Source organism: Hesperophylax consimilis, chromosome 23 (assembly GCF_061612785.1).
Source record: "Hesperophylax consimilis isolate HC1 chromosome 23, BYU_Hcon_1.0, whole genome shotgun sequence".
Lineage (NCBI taxonomy): Eukaryota > Metazoa > Arthropoda > Insecta > Trichoptera > Limnephilidae > Hesperophylax > Hesperophylax consimilis.
The window spans coordinates 25,103,149-25,116,903 of NC_142858.1; the positions used below are offsets into that span (position 1 = coordinate 25,103,149).

General features: G+C 33.3%; 1 protein-coding gene across 1 annotated transcript in view; it reads right to left on the reverse strand.

Annotated features, from left to right (window-relative positions):
• The window catches only part of mirr (iroquois-class homeodomain protein mirror), a 99,226-nt gene that overhangs the window by 47,063 nt on the left and 38,408 nt on the right, over window positions 1–13,755 (reverse strand). The window contains exon 3 of the mRNA XM_089645739.1: window positions 465–574. Within this exon, the coding sequence (XP_089501865.1) occupies window positions 465–574 (110 nt within the window). The remainder of the gene's footprint in view (window positions 1–464; window positions 575–13,755) is intronic.

Genomic DNA, 13,755 nt, shown 5'->3' on the forward strand with positions numbered 1-13,755 from the left:
GCCACTTAAATTCGAAGCAATTTTGATTTCAATAAACGTGATTAATTTTATGTAGGAATAACGCACAACATAGACATCTGAAATTAGTATGATAAATTTAATAAAAAATCACTTCTAACTCCTTTATGGCACTAGGTGCTGCACCTGCTAACCCTTTTAATTTCTGTTAGTTAAATAATGTTTTTAGGTTGATTCTTTGTATTATAATATTAATTCTTCCTACAATGTAACCACACAATTACATTTTGGCCTTACAAGTTAACCTCTCAATTTTATTTGAGTTTAACACTTTGACCAGTGCTGTTTGTTTATGAGGACCCCCAGCCCAACAATAATAATTACCGCAACAGTCAATTAACACAAATATATCCGTTAAACTTTCCTTGGGCGGTCGTCGTCGCTCATTGTCGCGGGTGTTTAATAATAATTGTTGGTAATAGAGATTGATCGTGGTGTCCACTTACCCGTTGAAGGGGTAACCCGCGAAGGCCGTGTCGTAGGGGTGGTAAACGGAGGGGTAGGGCCACGAGGCGGCCCCGGCCGCTAGGTTCTCCTTGAGATCGATTCCACCTGCCTGAAAGAAAACATCATACTTAACATTCATTGAGTTATGATTGATAAAATTCAAAGTTTCATAAATATCGACAGTTTGAACATGTAATGTGGACAATAAACCTCACATCCAAAAAAACTATGTTTCCAATTTTCTCTTGTTTAGTAAAACAAAATTAAATATTGCATTTTTTTTTAAAACTCTAACAAAAGCGGGACTGCAGGCCTTTAACAAATGAATTGAATTTTCTAATGAACTATCAGTATAACACGAATGTATTATGGAGATTCTAATATTTTCGCATTTCGGTCATAATGTACCTTCAGGATAAACGCAGGTATATGAACAAGTGTTCCGATATATTATGAATGTCCTGAAAGTTTGTTAGGAAACGGCATGGTATCCCATTTTTAACAGGATTTTAATAAATCAGTAACAATCATTTTTCGTCATGTAGGTACTCTAATACCTAACTTCTATTTATAAATCATTTTTTAATATTTTATGTTACATTTTTTAGTAAGGAAATACACAACTTGTCACGTCACAAATAAACATGTCGATTTCACGAATATTTTAAATGCAAAATGTTCGAGTTAAAACAAGTCTCAGTCAATAATATTTTAGTGTTCACAATAACAACAAAAACATAATGTACCCACGCTTCTCTTAGTCAAGACAACACCAGTTCCACAATAACAGTGTTTTAATCATAATAACATAATGATTTTTTTCACAACAATAATCTTCAATCACACAGCTAATAGTCAGTTTTTGGCGCTTGTTGGCGCGGCTGACAATGGACTGTTAAAATAACTTCTTCCGAGTAACGCACAGTAATTAAAACCTTATTAATAGTCGATAGTGGACAGGTAGACAAGTTCCTGGGAAGGACACTTCATACGCGTCATTGCATGAGCTACATACAAGTAATAGTATCCGAGCTAGTCGATGATGCAATACTAACCGATAGCTACCTACCTGCCTTTGCGGATGTGTGAGATTATTTAATTAATTAGGTACTATTTGTTTAGCACGTTCAGTATGTTTTTTTCTGTAAGAAATCAAGAGTAATTAAGTATATCAGACAGGCACTTCATTTTTTTCATTCACAGGAATTTAAATATAACTATCTATAAATATAAAAAAATAATGTCTGTCTGCCGGCGGGTGGCATTGCTTTGTTTTTATACAAATCTACAGTTTTATTACAAGATTGATGACATTTTGCACACTTTACCTTCAAAACAAGATAAAGGTTATCCTATTTTCCCACAAAATTCTGATACTTCTAGACGAAATATTGCACAAAATAAGAGGAAAATTGAAAAGCCTGTTCTAAGGAAAGGAGATGGGGAAGAGGAAGGTTTGGTAGTACATTACTATTCAGTTCGTGCCACTAAACATGGTTAACGCTATTTAAAGCAATGGAAACAGCAATTAAAATTCCTGAAAATGTTTCCAATTTATTTATTCAGGCGCCAATGAATCGATTTCTCAATCACCCGACCGCCTACTGTGTGAAATTGCAGATTGCGACCCGACAGCTGCCAAATTAAAACAATATCGAAGTTATCAAAAGTAACTACCAATTATTAGATATTTAAATACCCAATAATAATTATTGTGAAAGTATCATTATCTGTTTTTAATGGCCTATTGATATTCGATAGGAACATGTCCACATTATGACTTGTGAATGACAACTTAAGGACCTTAATCTCTGGGCCATTGTTTCGGTATAATAATATTACTGTTGAAAGGAACGGCTATTTATATTACGAATGTATTGTTCATGGAAAGCGGCAGTATATTTCATTGTAATAATACGTCCCATAAAGAACATTAAAAACCCTATTTAATGCATCAATATACCTATTGAATTAATGCACAAAGGCTACCCAGGGGAGCTTAGATTTACTTAATTTGACGACTGACAAAAAGTTTTTTGCTTCATACTTTCATATAAAAATGTCGCACTTTATTTTTCATCCACCGAACCTCCACTGGCAGTTTTTGAAGATAAAAACTCCTTGTCTCTTCGAAAAGACTCTTCACACAGCATCCAAAATGATGGCATGGACCTGAGAGAAATTATTTTTCTTAGGGCCTCCTGTGAGAAGTTAAAGTAAAATAAAATAAATACGCCGTACATCTGTAGGGGTAGGCAATACAAACACATTGCTTCATTCTCATTCATACATTGTTTACATCTGTCCTTCCGTTATTGATATATTTTTGTAATAGGTAATAAAAATTTACGTGCGTGACTTCCTAATAGGTATAATATATTGAAAATAATAAATACCCACCTTTACAAGAAACACCCAATGCTCAACATTTCTAAAATGATCCACTTGAAACGATTAAGTGAGTCCAATAGAGCAAATGTTTTAAATATTTTCTCCCTACATGGAGTCGAAATCTTACCAAGGATTTACTAACAAGAACCAAACATATTTTCAGCCAACAAGTCCCATACTACGCGACCATTACATAAGATATGTATTTTCTATTACGGAGACGTATTATTACCAAGTATACATTACACGCAGCATTTGAGTCTGGTGGCAACCATAGCGGTACCCTGATGCGAGCGTTTCTCCTAGAAACATTCATTAGAACTGCTGTCGAATAATTATGATAAATCACCGTCCAAAATTGGTTGTTTTTTTAAACTACAATTTGAGCGTGTCACCATTTTCATTTTCATCGTTTAATAAACACATACGTTACGGTTTTATGACAATGTGGCGTTTGTGGTCGGTGGCGTTAAGTAATAATGTTGGTTGAGGGTGAGATTTAGAGATCAATGAGGGATCACTTCATTTTAAAGTGACATCTTAACGACAACTCATTTATTATTTGATAACCCAATTTAAAAAAATATTAAATAGGGTAGTTACCTATCTCTATCCTACCGTTCGGCAATGGAAGTAATCTATATTTTTCTGTTTAGCTTACTTTCTAGATGACTTACAAGATCTAAACAAAAAACTAATGTTACCCTTTCTGTTGCGGAGATATGACTAATTCTTTCTCCTCGCTCGATGATGTAAGTGCACTCTCAAGCAACGGAGAACGGTCCATTTTTTTATAATACCTAAGCCACAACCCTTGGGCCACGAGATATATTTGAATATTTGACGACAGCAAAAGTGTTGCACTGCTTTTCACCCAAAAACTTTTAATTTTGAAAAAATATGTTCCTTATGGAATTAAATTCCTTAATATTTATTCGCCCGCGCCTGCTATAGTGACATTTGTTTCCAAGCAGAAACTATTTAAGGCGATGCACTACGTCGTGTAATATAGAGCCGCTATCAATAACACACCTTACGTAAATGGCGATAAGGTTTAAATTCCCGCTGCACACCATTCACCTGTTTTGATTTATGCAAGAAAAAAATGGCCAAAAAGTGCCTTTTATTTTATTTTGTGGATGTTCAGGCACAAATATTTAAATGTTTTTCGATCATTTTATAAATAACTTAAATCGCCACATTATACAATAAAACCATAACCGAAAATGGGTTCGTAAGTAGGAGATTTTGAACATTAAAACAGTTTTCATAGGACTTATACATTATTGTTTTCTGGGCTTATTATAAAAATACTTATTACTATATAGAAAGACTTTCCAAAAAAATACTCGATTATTTCAAAGGCCAGGATGTATTCTACTCGCAGTATTTAACTAAAGAATCTAAAACATTTCTAGGCGAAAAATTTTTCAAACCAAAAACACATGATTTTAAATTACAGATATAGGTAGTACATTGAATGTTTATCATATTAATAGATTCAATAAGATTCATTTCAATACGAACGAGCCTTTTGGGAAAGACACAATAATCTGATGCTCGAACATTTTATTATTTTCGTTTAAACTATTGGTTCCGATCAAAACAGTCTTTGTACGTAGAAAAAGACATTAATTATGACCAGTCAAAACCTTTTTTCATGCTAAATTAAGCCGTAACACCAGATGCCTTCACAGGTGTATACAAATATGGTCAAATAATATATTGGTTTATAAGTAGGTAACTACAGGATGCTCTAAAAAATTAAATTTGATAAAAGTATGCATATTAAAATATCAAAGTTTAAAAAAATGTGGCCTGGCATTCAATTCATTGATCACGCTGCTAAAATAAAACTGTCGCACAACAAGTGAATCATAAATAATTAAAAGCGAAATCATTAAAAATCAAATATTATGTAGGTATTTATCATTTAAATGCACGGTGATCAATTTAAACATGTATATAAAATGAGGAAAATTCTAATTCATAAAATAGCAAGGACCTTAAATCTGAACGAGATTTTTTTATTTATTAGGCATGTCGTATTTTGAAACAGCCTGTTGCTACGTGTAGGAATCCAGACAATGGGGGAACAATAAATCCAGAGATTTATTCAACATCCCTGGTGGCCGGACAAGAGACCTGCCCGGGGATTACTACAAAGAAAAATATTTAATAAATACATGAATGGAGTAAGGGGAGGCGGGGGGAGATGTGGAAGGTGGAAGGTGTGTGTGTCCGACCATCCATAAGGATTATCGCGAGATGCTGTTTACAAGATTAAGTACTGGACCCCTGGCGGATTCTACAATCTATAGTGAGGCAAGTGGTAGAGTCACGTAGGGTAACCGTACGCAATTGTTAGGATTTTTGTATTAAAAATATTGAAGTGAAAATGAAAATAAGCAAGTATAACGCGAGGGGTTCTGGTGGCTGGGCGGAAAGAGTCGACGAGTCACGAGGCTGGCCGAATGAAGCATCGCTTCGAGCAAGAGCGTCATCCCGTCTTGCCACGCTTGCTACACAAGATTCGGTTTTATGCCCCTAGTCGCGACCAAAGATGTTTCACATCAAATGCAAAAAATCACAGATATTTTATTCCAATTTTTTTGTTTACTTATATGATTGATTATTAAAGGTCGAAAACACAAAAACCTCAAACTGTTAAGAAGACAAAAAGTCATGGCGTACACTTGACCCGTAGGCGAGGTAAGCATACGCCCACCGTAACGTAAGTGTTCGCAGTCTGCTTTCAATCTGCTCTTTGGTGCAAAATGACCTATCCGAAGTCTTCTTTACTCGGGAAATATTACACTATAAGAATCAAATATGTGTAGGTTTAAAATCATTTTTATGTAAGGGGGTAAGTGTACACACCAATAAATCTGCGTATACTTACCCTCGAACACTTAACTCGATATACAAATATAAAATTTACTTAAAAAAACAGAAAAACGGCTTTCTATATGAGAGTCTCCTCTCTGCATTCGTGAAACTAACACTATTTTACTAAAAATTATCATGGACCACACCGTTCTAACACTATTGGTTACACAATATCACCCATCAGTAAAAAAGGCGAAACAAATGAGAAAACCATGATTAAAAATGATTTACCTGCTTTTTATTTTCATTGTAGGGCTTACTGCTCACACAACGGGATTCAAGACCGAAAGCACTACAAATTAAGGAAAAAGCACAGGCGATTTGTGTAAAAAAATATAGCAATCATCGCCGCGTACACTTTCACCTCGCGTACGGTTACCCCTCGTGACTCTATAGGCGCTTTTGTAACTCTGGTGGTTGGTAGTTATGCGTAAGTAGGTAATCTACAAATATCAAAGCTTTCCTACCTTTTTGGTAAAATAGTTAGATACTTTGAGAAGATCGAAAATTAAACATTGTAAATATTATCTGAGAATATTAACAAGATATGAATAAATAATTTTATTTATAGCAGGCTCAAAATTACATTATAATTTTAAATTAATCACATTGCTAACACGTTAATAACATTTTGTTAGTCATTTTTAATGTGTCACTCTTTTAAAAGTAACGCATTTTATATTTTTATTTTTTATAATACTCTATATATTAAAACATGTGGACTTCCTTGATGAAACGAATAGATTTAGATAAGAAACCTATCAAATCCTGCAAAACTTTGTTTTAATGCAGTGCATCATTCTATTGGTAGTTTCTCTTAGAATACTATGGCTTATACGTGTCTGAAAACTTAAGCCGTATTAGACTTATTCAAGATACCGTACGGTAGAACAGGAGTTCTATCACGGTATAGCATGAAAGAGGAATAGTGAGAAATGACAGAAAAATGAGTAATGCTTATTTATTAAGAACTTCTTCAGATTATTGTTAATCCGGTTAAAAACGGAATTGCAGGAACAACTAATGAATTTATAGGTTGCCACGATTATTATTACGATGTCGGAACACGTGTTCGTAAAAAATATTATATATTATCATAGCAAATGCAGGAGCATGAACACGTGTTCCGATATATTAGGAATTTACTAAAAGTTTATCAAGGAACGGCATGTGAAGAGATTATTAATAAATTATCAATACTCTTTTTTCTCCGTTCAGTAGCTAATATACAAGGTGTCCGGGGGTAAAGTGCGCTAACTTCGGGGTGATTATAAGGTAGTTTTAAGTTAAGAGTTCAATTGTTTTTCTAAAAAGGTGCTTTTTCTTTTTCACCTCTTCCATCGTGTAGAATCACCTCCCTAAGTTAGCTCACTTTATCCCGGTTACCCTGTATTTAATTAAGTAAGTACTCTTTAACTACATTGAATGGGTTCTAAAACTTATCGATCTGTCTTCTAATGATTAACTGTCATCGGTGTAGTAATTTTTTTTTTCACTTACATACCTAATATATTATTGCAGAATGTTGGTACCTATTTAAAATTGAGCAGATAGGTGGGCAGATGATTGCTTACGCTCTGTCCGTACATAAACTTATTTCAGCAGCCACGTTCATAATTCAGGTATCCCTGTTTAAAATAATATTCCCGGACAAAGCTGGGCATCAGGATGTAACACCGGACAATGAGATTGTCGTGTCCAGTGACACTAATGTTATCACAGCGGTCCGTCGGCCAAATGAGATTTGAAGAGAAAATAACCAAATAATAAAGCCCACACGTCCGACAATGTTGTCAAATAAGATTTCATCTCGTAAAAGCTTGCTTCTACTTGAAAGGATGTTTTACGAATACCCGCAAAAATCCGGTTGTACAAAAAACACGGAGAATTCACAAATATCGGATGTGATGCCATTGCTTTTATCTTTACGGAATGAAAGTAATCATTTTTTTCCTGGGAATTTTTCGGTTTTCGTTGTAACAATGATAATCCCATGTACGAAAGATGCGGTCACGAACTTCTACTCCTACAAAAGGACGTTCAATATTAAAATTATTATTGTCGAGTATTGTTGTTCAAAATTACCACAAATGTTTACTTTCCAGATATTTTGTGTTTTTTTCTCTGTGAAAATCGCTCAAAATTTTATTTTAATTTTTTTTTTAAATTGTCTTTTAACATAGGTACTGTATTTGAGTTGCGGACAGCTAGTTTTAGATACAATCGCACTTTCTTGGTGTAATATTAGTAATACATGCTCACTTTGATGCTAAATGTAAATAATTTTATTAACTTGTTATATTTTTTTTTTCTTTCTTTAAATTCTTTACTTTTTACTATGTCTTTTAATTATTTTATATTCTCTTATATTTCAATCTTCTAATATTTTCTTTCGAATTATTTTAATTTATTTCACATAAACACTAATTCGCACATATAAAATATCAACAGTCAATTTATTCATATAGGTAAGTACATTGATTTCTTAAATTGAATTTATGTGTATATTTATATATTTTATATATGTAAATATACACACATATATTTTTGTGTGTATATTTAATTGTATATTACATACATATCATCTTAAATTAATTAAATTAAATTAAATAAATTTTTATATTGAATTAAATTTTTAATTAAATCTTAACCTATATACTCTTTATTTTCTTTTATACTGTATACTTTTTATATTAAATTTAATTTTTTCTATATTTCATACTTGATTTATTATTTTATTGTACAAAAATTGTAAAATACCAAAAAAACACTAAAAAAGAAAAATTTAAAATATATATATGAAAAAAAACACATTGAAGAAGAAAAATAAATTGCTTATGTTTGTTTGTGTCAGGGCTTTAATCTTGCGTTTTTGAGAATAGACCGAAGCTTAAGACAGCTACCAAAAGACGAAAGGAAATTCCAATCGCCGCAGTATAATATCAAATCCCATAAAAATAGACACTGTCATGAGGTCATGACGAAGTAATATAATAATAATATTTGGGCAATTTATATAGTGCCGTTTTCGTGAAAAATCACCTCAAGGACGCTGGACAAATATTTTCAAAATAAAGAAACAACCAGTTTTTTTTTAAATATACAATATTGATATTTGCAGTACGAATAAACGCCAATAAGAATTGACTACGACACTAACGGTAGCATTTTTTAACTCTACTGTACGAAAAATGAGTTAAAAATAAAGCAATATTTTAAAATATTTTTTGTTTAATAATTTTTATTGTACTATCATAATTTTTTATTTGGTTTTACACCCAGAACTTTCATATAATTTTTATTATTTTTTTTATAAGTTTGTAGCTACATAGATATAATAACCCATATTCATTTACGGAACGTATACCAAAAATATCCTAATAAGAATTCACAAGGATATCGACAGCAGCAATATTCAATCCCCTTGATAAAATGATGTGATGGGGTGAAAAAGGGTTTTTTAGACCGACTCTGCCTTATATGTATTTCTCATGTCCAGTGATATTTTGGGCATACATACATTGTAAGTACTTAGTAGCGTATGTGTTCACGAGACCACAAATAAGTATTCACTTTCTGAATGAGTCCAATTTTAGACGCTCCTACTTAGAATGTTTTGCGATAGGTATGTCTCAAGTCCAGTGAAATGCTGAACATATAATATTGTAAGTAAGTACTAAGTGGCATGTGTGTAGGGTAGTGTCGTATCAGTGCTGTGAACCTGTACTTATGGGTGTTAACAAAGTTCGGTGATGACACAGCAAGGGAGTATTCAGTTTCAGGCGGGAAGCCCACTAACGACTGACCCGAACACCGGACTAGGGAAATATGTAACAAGTTACAAGTTACGATTACATAAATGCGTTTAGTCAGTACGAGAATACAATATTATAATAAGCCGGCGGGGAGTATTGGCTCTGCGGCCCGCCAACCAGAAGCGAGTTGACATTTTCAGTTGACTTGTTCGACTGACTATAAGTACGACGAAGTATTCACTGTCCACTAACCGGCTTATATATCATCCGGGTGATGAAAGAACGACAATGATAATTGTTTGGTGAAAAAACGAAGTTTTCAACGGTCAAGTAGCAGTTATCTCTGGGTTGGGATGACGATTTTTTCTTAAAATGGATTCCATGGCTAGGAAGAATACATTAACCTTTGTAATTACGTCATGTTATTACATTATATTATGTTGATATTGCTTGTTTTAAATATTGATATTGCTTCGACAACGTTATTCACAAGGGCTCAAATAGCATAATTTTTCCTTGTTTTGGTAAAGAGGTTAAGGTTAGAGGATACCTTTTTGTCTTTTAGCAGACAATGAATCTAATAACGTCAGCAATTATTCACTTATTCAGTGTAGCAATTATTAATCAAAATATGATTGATAGGCTTTAGGGAGATTTTTAGAATATTATGGTATCTAGTATGAATGCTGTAGAAATGAAACTGAATACTATATAATTGAGATCCCCTAGGCGTATGTGTGGTAAAACCATGTACAATCGTGTGAGAAATGGCGAGATCCGCAAATAATGTAAGGCATAGTGAGTAAGATTAAGAAAGGGCCGCTTAGATGGCTTGCACAGTCAGATACTTGAGTTGAGGTGAAGCGTCAGAATAATAGAAAAGCATGTATGGGACGATGTACTTAATTTAAATGAGGCAAGAAGTGAGTGCCAAGACCGAGTTGTTTGGCGGTCCATCCTCTTCAACTTCGCCAAAATTACAATGACAACTAACAACCAAGTCAGTTGAATAGAGATGAATTGTTTAGAGACGTTAAAATAATATGTTTGTGTTTTCAGCTAGAGTTTTGTCGGAATTTTCAGAAGAATTTTGTAAAATTGGAAATTTATAATTTCTAAATGGTTGGGCAATACTCATGTTTGGCCACGAAATTTCAAAGTTTTGCTTCTTTCGTACATTTGTATGATCAAAAATCTTGCCTTACTTTGTAGTAGACTATTACGGTATTTTATTATCCGCCGGTGAGGTTTCCTTAAGAGAAATAAATAGGGTGTACACATGTAAGTATTTGCATATTGCCTTGTTTGGCTATTAGGTATCTGGCAAACATCGCTCCGATGCAGTGGATACTTTTATCACGTGAATTAAGATAAAGTCGAGAAAAACGAATGTAAATGATTCAGTTACTAAACGCGAAAAGATAACCTATGCCATGTTACAGATAAATTAAAGTTGCAATAAATTTTTAGATTAGTTGTGGTGATTTTTAACGAAAACATCGCTGTTGCGTCAATTGTGAGTGTCTTAAATAGTTAAGTAATTATTATTATTAATTCAGAGGAAACCTGATTCATTTCCACTTGACGGCACAGCAAAGTGGCAAAAAATGAAGACGGATCATATAAGTTGTTTTCAAATATAAGTTCGTTTAATTTCTAAGGTAAGATTTAATAATTTTTGTTCAACGTTGCCATGATGTTCTGGAAGTTGTAAAACAATAAATACGTATCTCAAATCAATTAAAAGCAATGTTGAATCATCATTACAATAGGCACCCGTGAAAGAGTGGGTACTTGCAAAAAGGTGTAAATGTGTTATGAAAATGGATGTAACCATATTTGGAATGGATCGACTTTATTAAGAAGATGATAATATAACCCATTGTGTTTTTCCACTTGGTAATCCCGCTACAAACAATACCTTTTTGAGCCGCGTAAAAAGCTGTTCAATAATCCGAGCAAAACCTAAAACGAAGTTGTAACAAACACGGAAACCCTAAAAATTATACGGGGATCTGTAAATGGTTGTGTTACACGGGCATTGGAAAAGTGTGACGGAACGGGACGGAGTGGGACGGAGTATTAAGTGTAAGTACACGTGTAGAGACGGCGGGAATTCGGGAACTCTGCGAAGCCCGAATGTTGGCTTCGATTTCCAACATGGCGAACGGGAAACCCGCGCCATTTTCCACGCACGTATGATATACAGACATTATAATTTATATTTGTGTCAGTCAATAGGCGGAGGCACAACGCTGCCATGTTAACACGCGTCAATTCTGCGCGACGATGTAAAAATGCGAAGTTGGTTGTGATGTTTTTGAAGACATGGGTTCAAATCATTTGTATGAAAGAGTGGTAATAACTTTATTTAAAAAAATCAAACTGCTTTTGGTAAATTTCAAACTTTGTTGAAAATATGTAAATATCTACTTAGCTTTGAATTTGTGATTCGCAAGAATTAGCATTACATTGTCATTTAAGCGATTGACAATTCAAATAGTGGTGGATTTTTATTTAAAAAATATGTTGTATACTTGATTTCTTATCTTAAAATTGTAAAAATACAATGTGCCTTATAAACTCATAATAATAAAAAAAGACGTTGCAACGTCGCGCTGTGTAAATGCATAGAGGCATGAAAATAGTAATTATTTTGATTTAATCCACCATAAACATAAAACCTGAAGAAGCTATAAACCTGTACACCATTACCACATCTGTAGGACGTGTATATTTATTAAGAATGCATTATATCTTTTGTCCGTTTTTCTTATAAAAATCTTCAAAATTGTGTTAAAAGTTGGTAGATATTAATTAAAAACAATATTATTTCCTTGAATTAATTTTCGATTGCCGTTACAACATAAGTAACAAGGTTATCAATTTGTGTTTAAACTATTTGTGTGGATAAAAGTGCTAAGGGGACCTTTGTTTTTATTATCTAATAAAAAGTGTTCATTTGTGAAAATAAAGATTACGTACTAAAAATTCCATACAATGACCAGAGGTCAGTTGGTACTCTCGCTGTTTATTGATTTACTTGGGAAGTTAAAGAATTATTATAACATAACTATAAATTTACAAATAAATTGTTTTTAAACAAAGTTAAATTTAATTACCGTGCATATGTTTAGCAACAAAACAAGTTTTTTTAATGTTTATTGAATTAAGTGAATAAAGCAAAGTTATTTTGTAATTTACATTATTGTAAATAATCACAAAGAAAATAATCTAAAAACATTACAGTTTATGTAGTTCTATCAACAAACTGAACTTGTAGGTATGCCACTTAGTGGAAGATAGGTCTTACGGGTAAATGTGTGCGTTAAATGCAATATTTGAATATCATTCAAACTAACTGACTGTGGAGTACGGAGGTAACTATACTCGTACTGCTGGTTCCTATCGTTTCTGCGACTGTACTAACAGGCTCTATCTTCAGCTTGGAATTTTTAACCGCACTGTAGGGTTGACGTAGAATAATACTAAAAAAATTATTTATCACATGAAAAATAAATTTTGTAGGTCTGTATTATGTGGCATCCTGAACTTGTAAACAACACGTAAACGCTTCAAGATTAGCCTTTCCAAATTGGGGAATGTATTCTGACTTTGGTTGTTCTATGAAAAAAAATCTTACAAGTGCGCTGGTTAGCACCGGCAACCGTCATTTCGTTGGTGACAGGTAAAAACGGAAGCCGCGAATATAACAAATTAAGTTGTTTTTTATGTGAATACCGCACAAGAGTGCCAACTGCTCTTAACTGTCTGGAGCCAGTGAGAAAATTAGGATATGTTGTGAGATTGAAACTGGGAAGGAAAGGACACGGAGAAAACAAAGGTGGGAAAGTACCTGTCAATACAGATCTGATCATCAAGATTTTTTCAAGAAATTCTTAATGGTGGTCTTACACTATATTGATACCATCTAAAGCTCTGGCACTTGCCCCAAGTAAAAAATATATTTATAATAATGAATAATATGTGAAGTAACACAAATTCATTAAAAAAAATTTGCTTGCACAAGCCGGGATTTGAAACCTCGACTTCCAAATTGTTGTCGAGAACCTTACCTCTCGACCACGCAGACCATCGAATCCGTGAATTTTGAGTAGGTTACTTAACTAACATGTTCTCCAAACTAGGACTTCACTTGTATTGTGGAGGACATTTTCTATATGTTACAATTAAAAGCAATGTAAATCATTAGTACCTTTGCTTGTCTACCACTTATGTAAAGTGGGTATGTGTT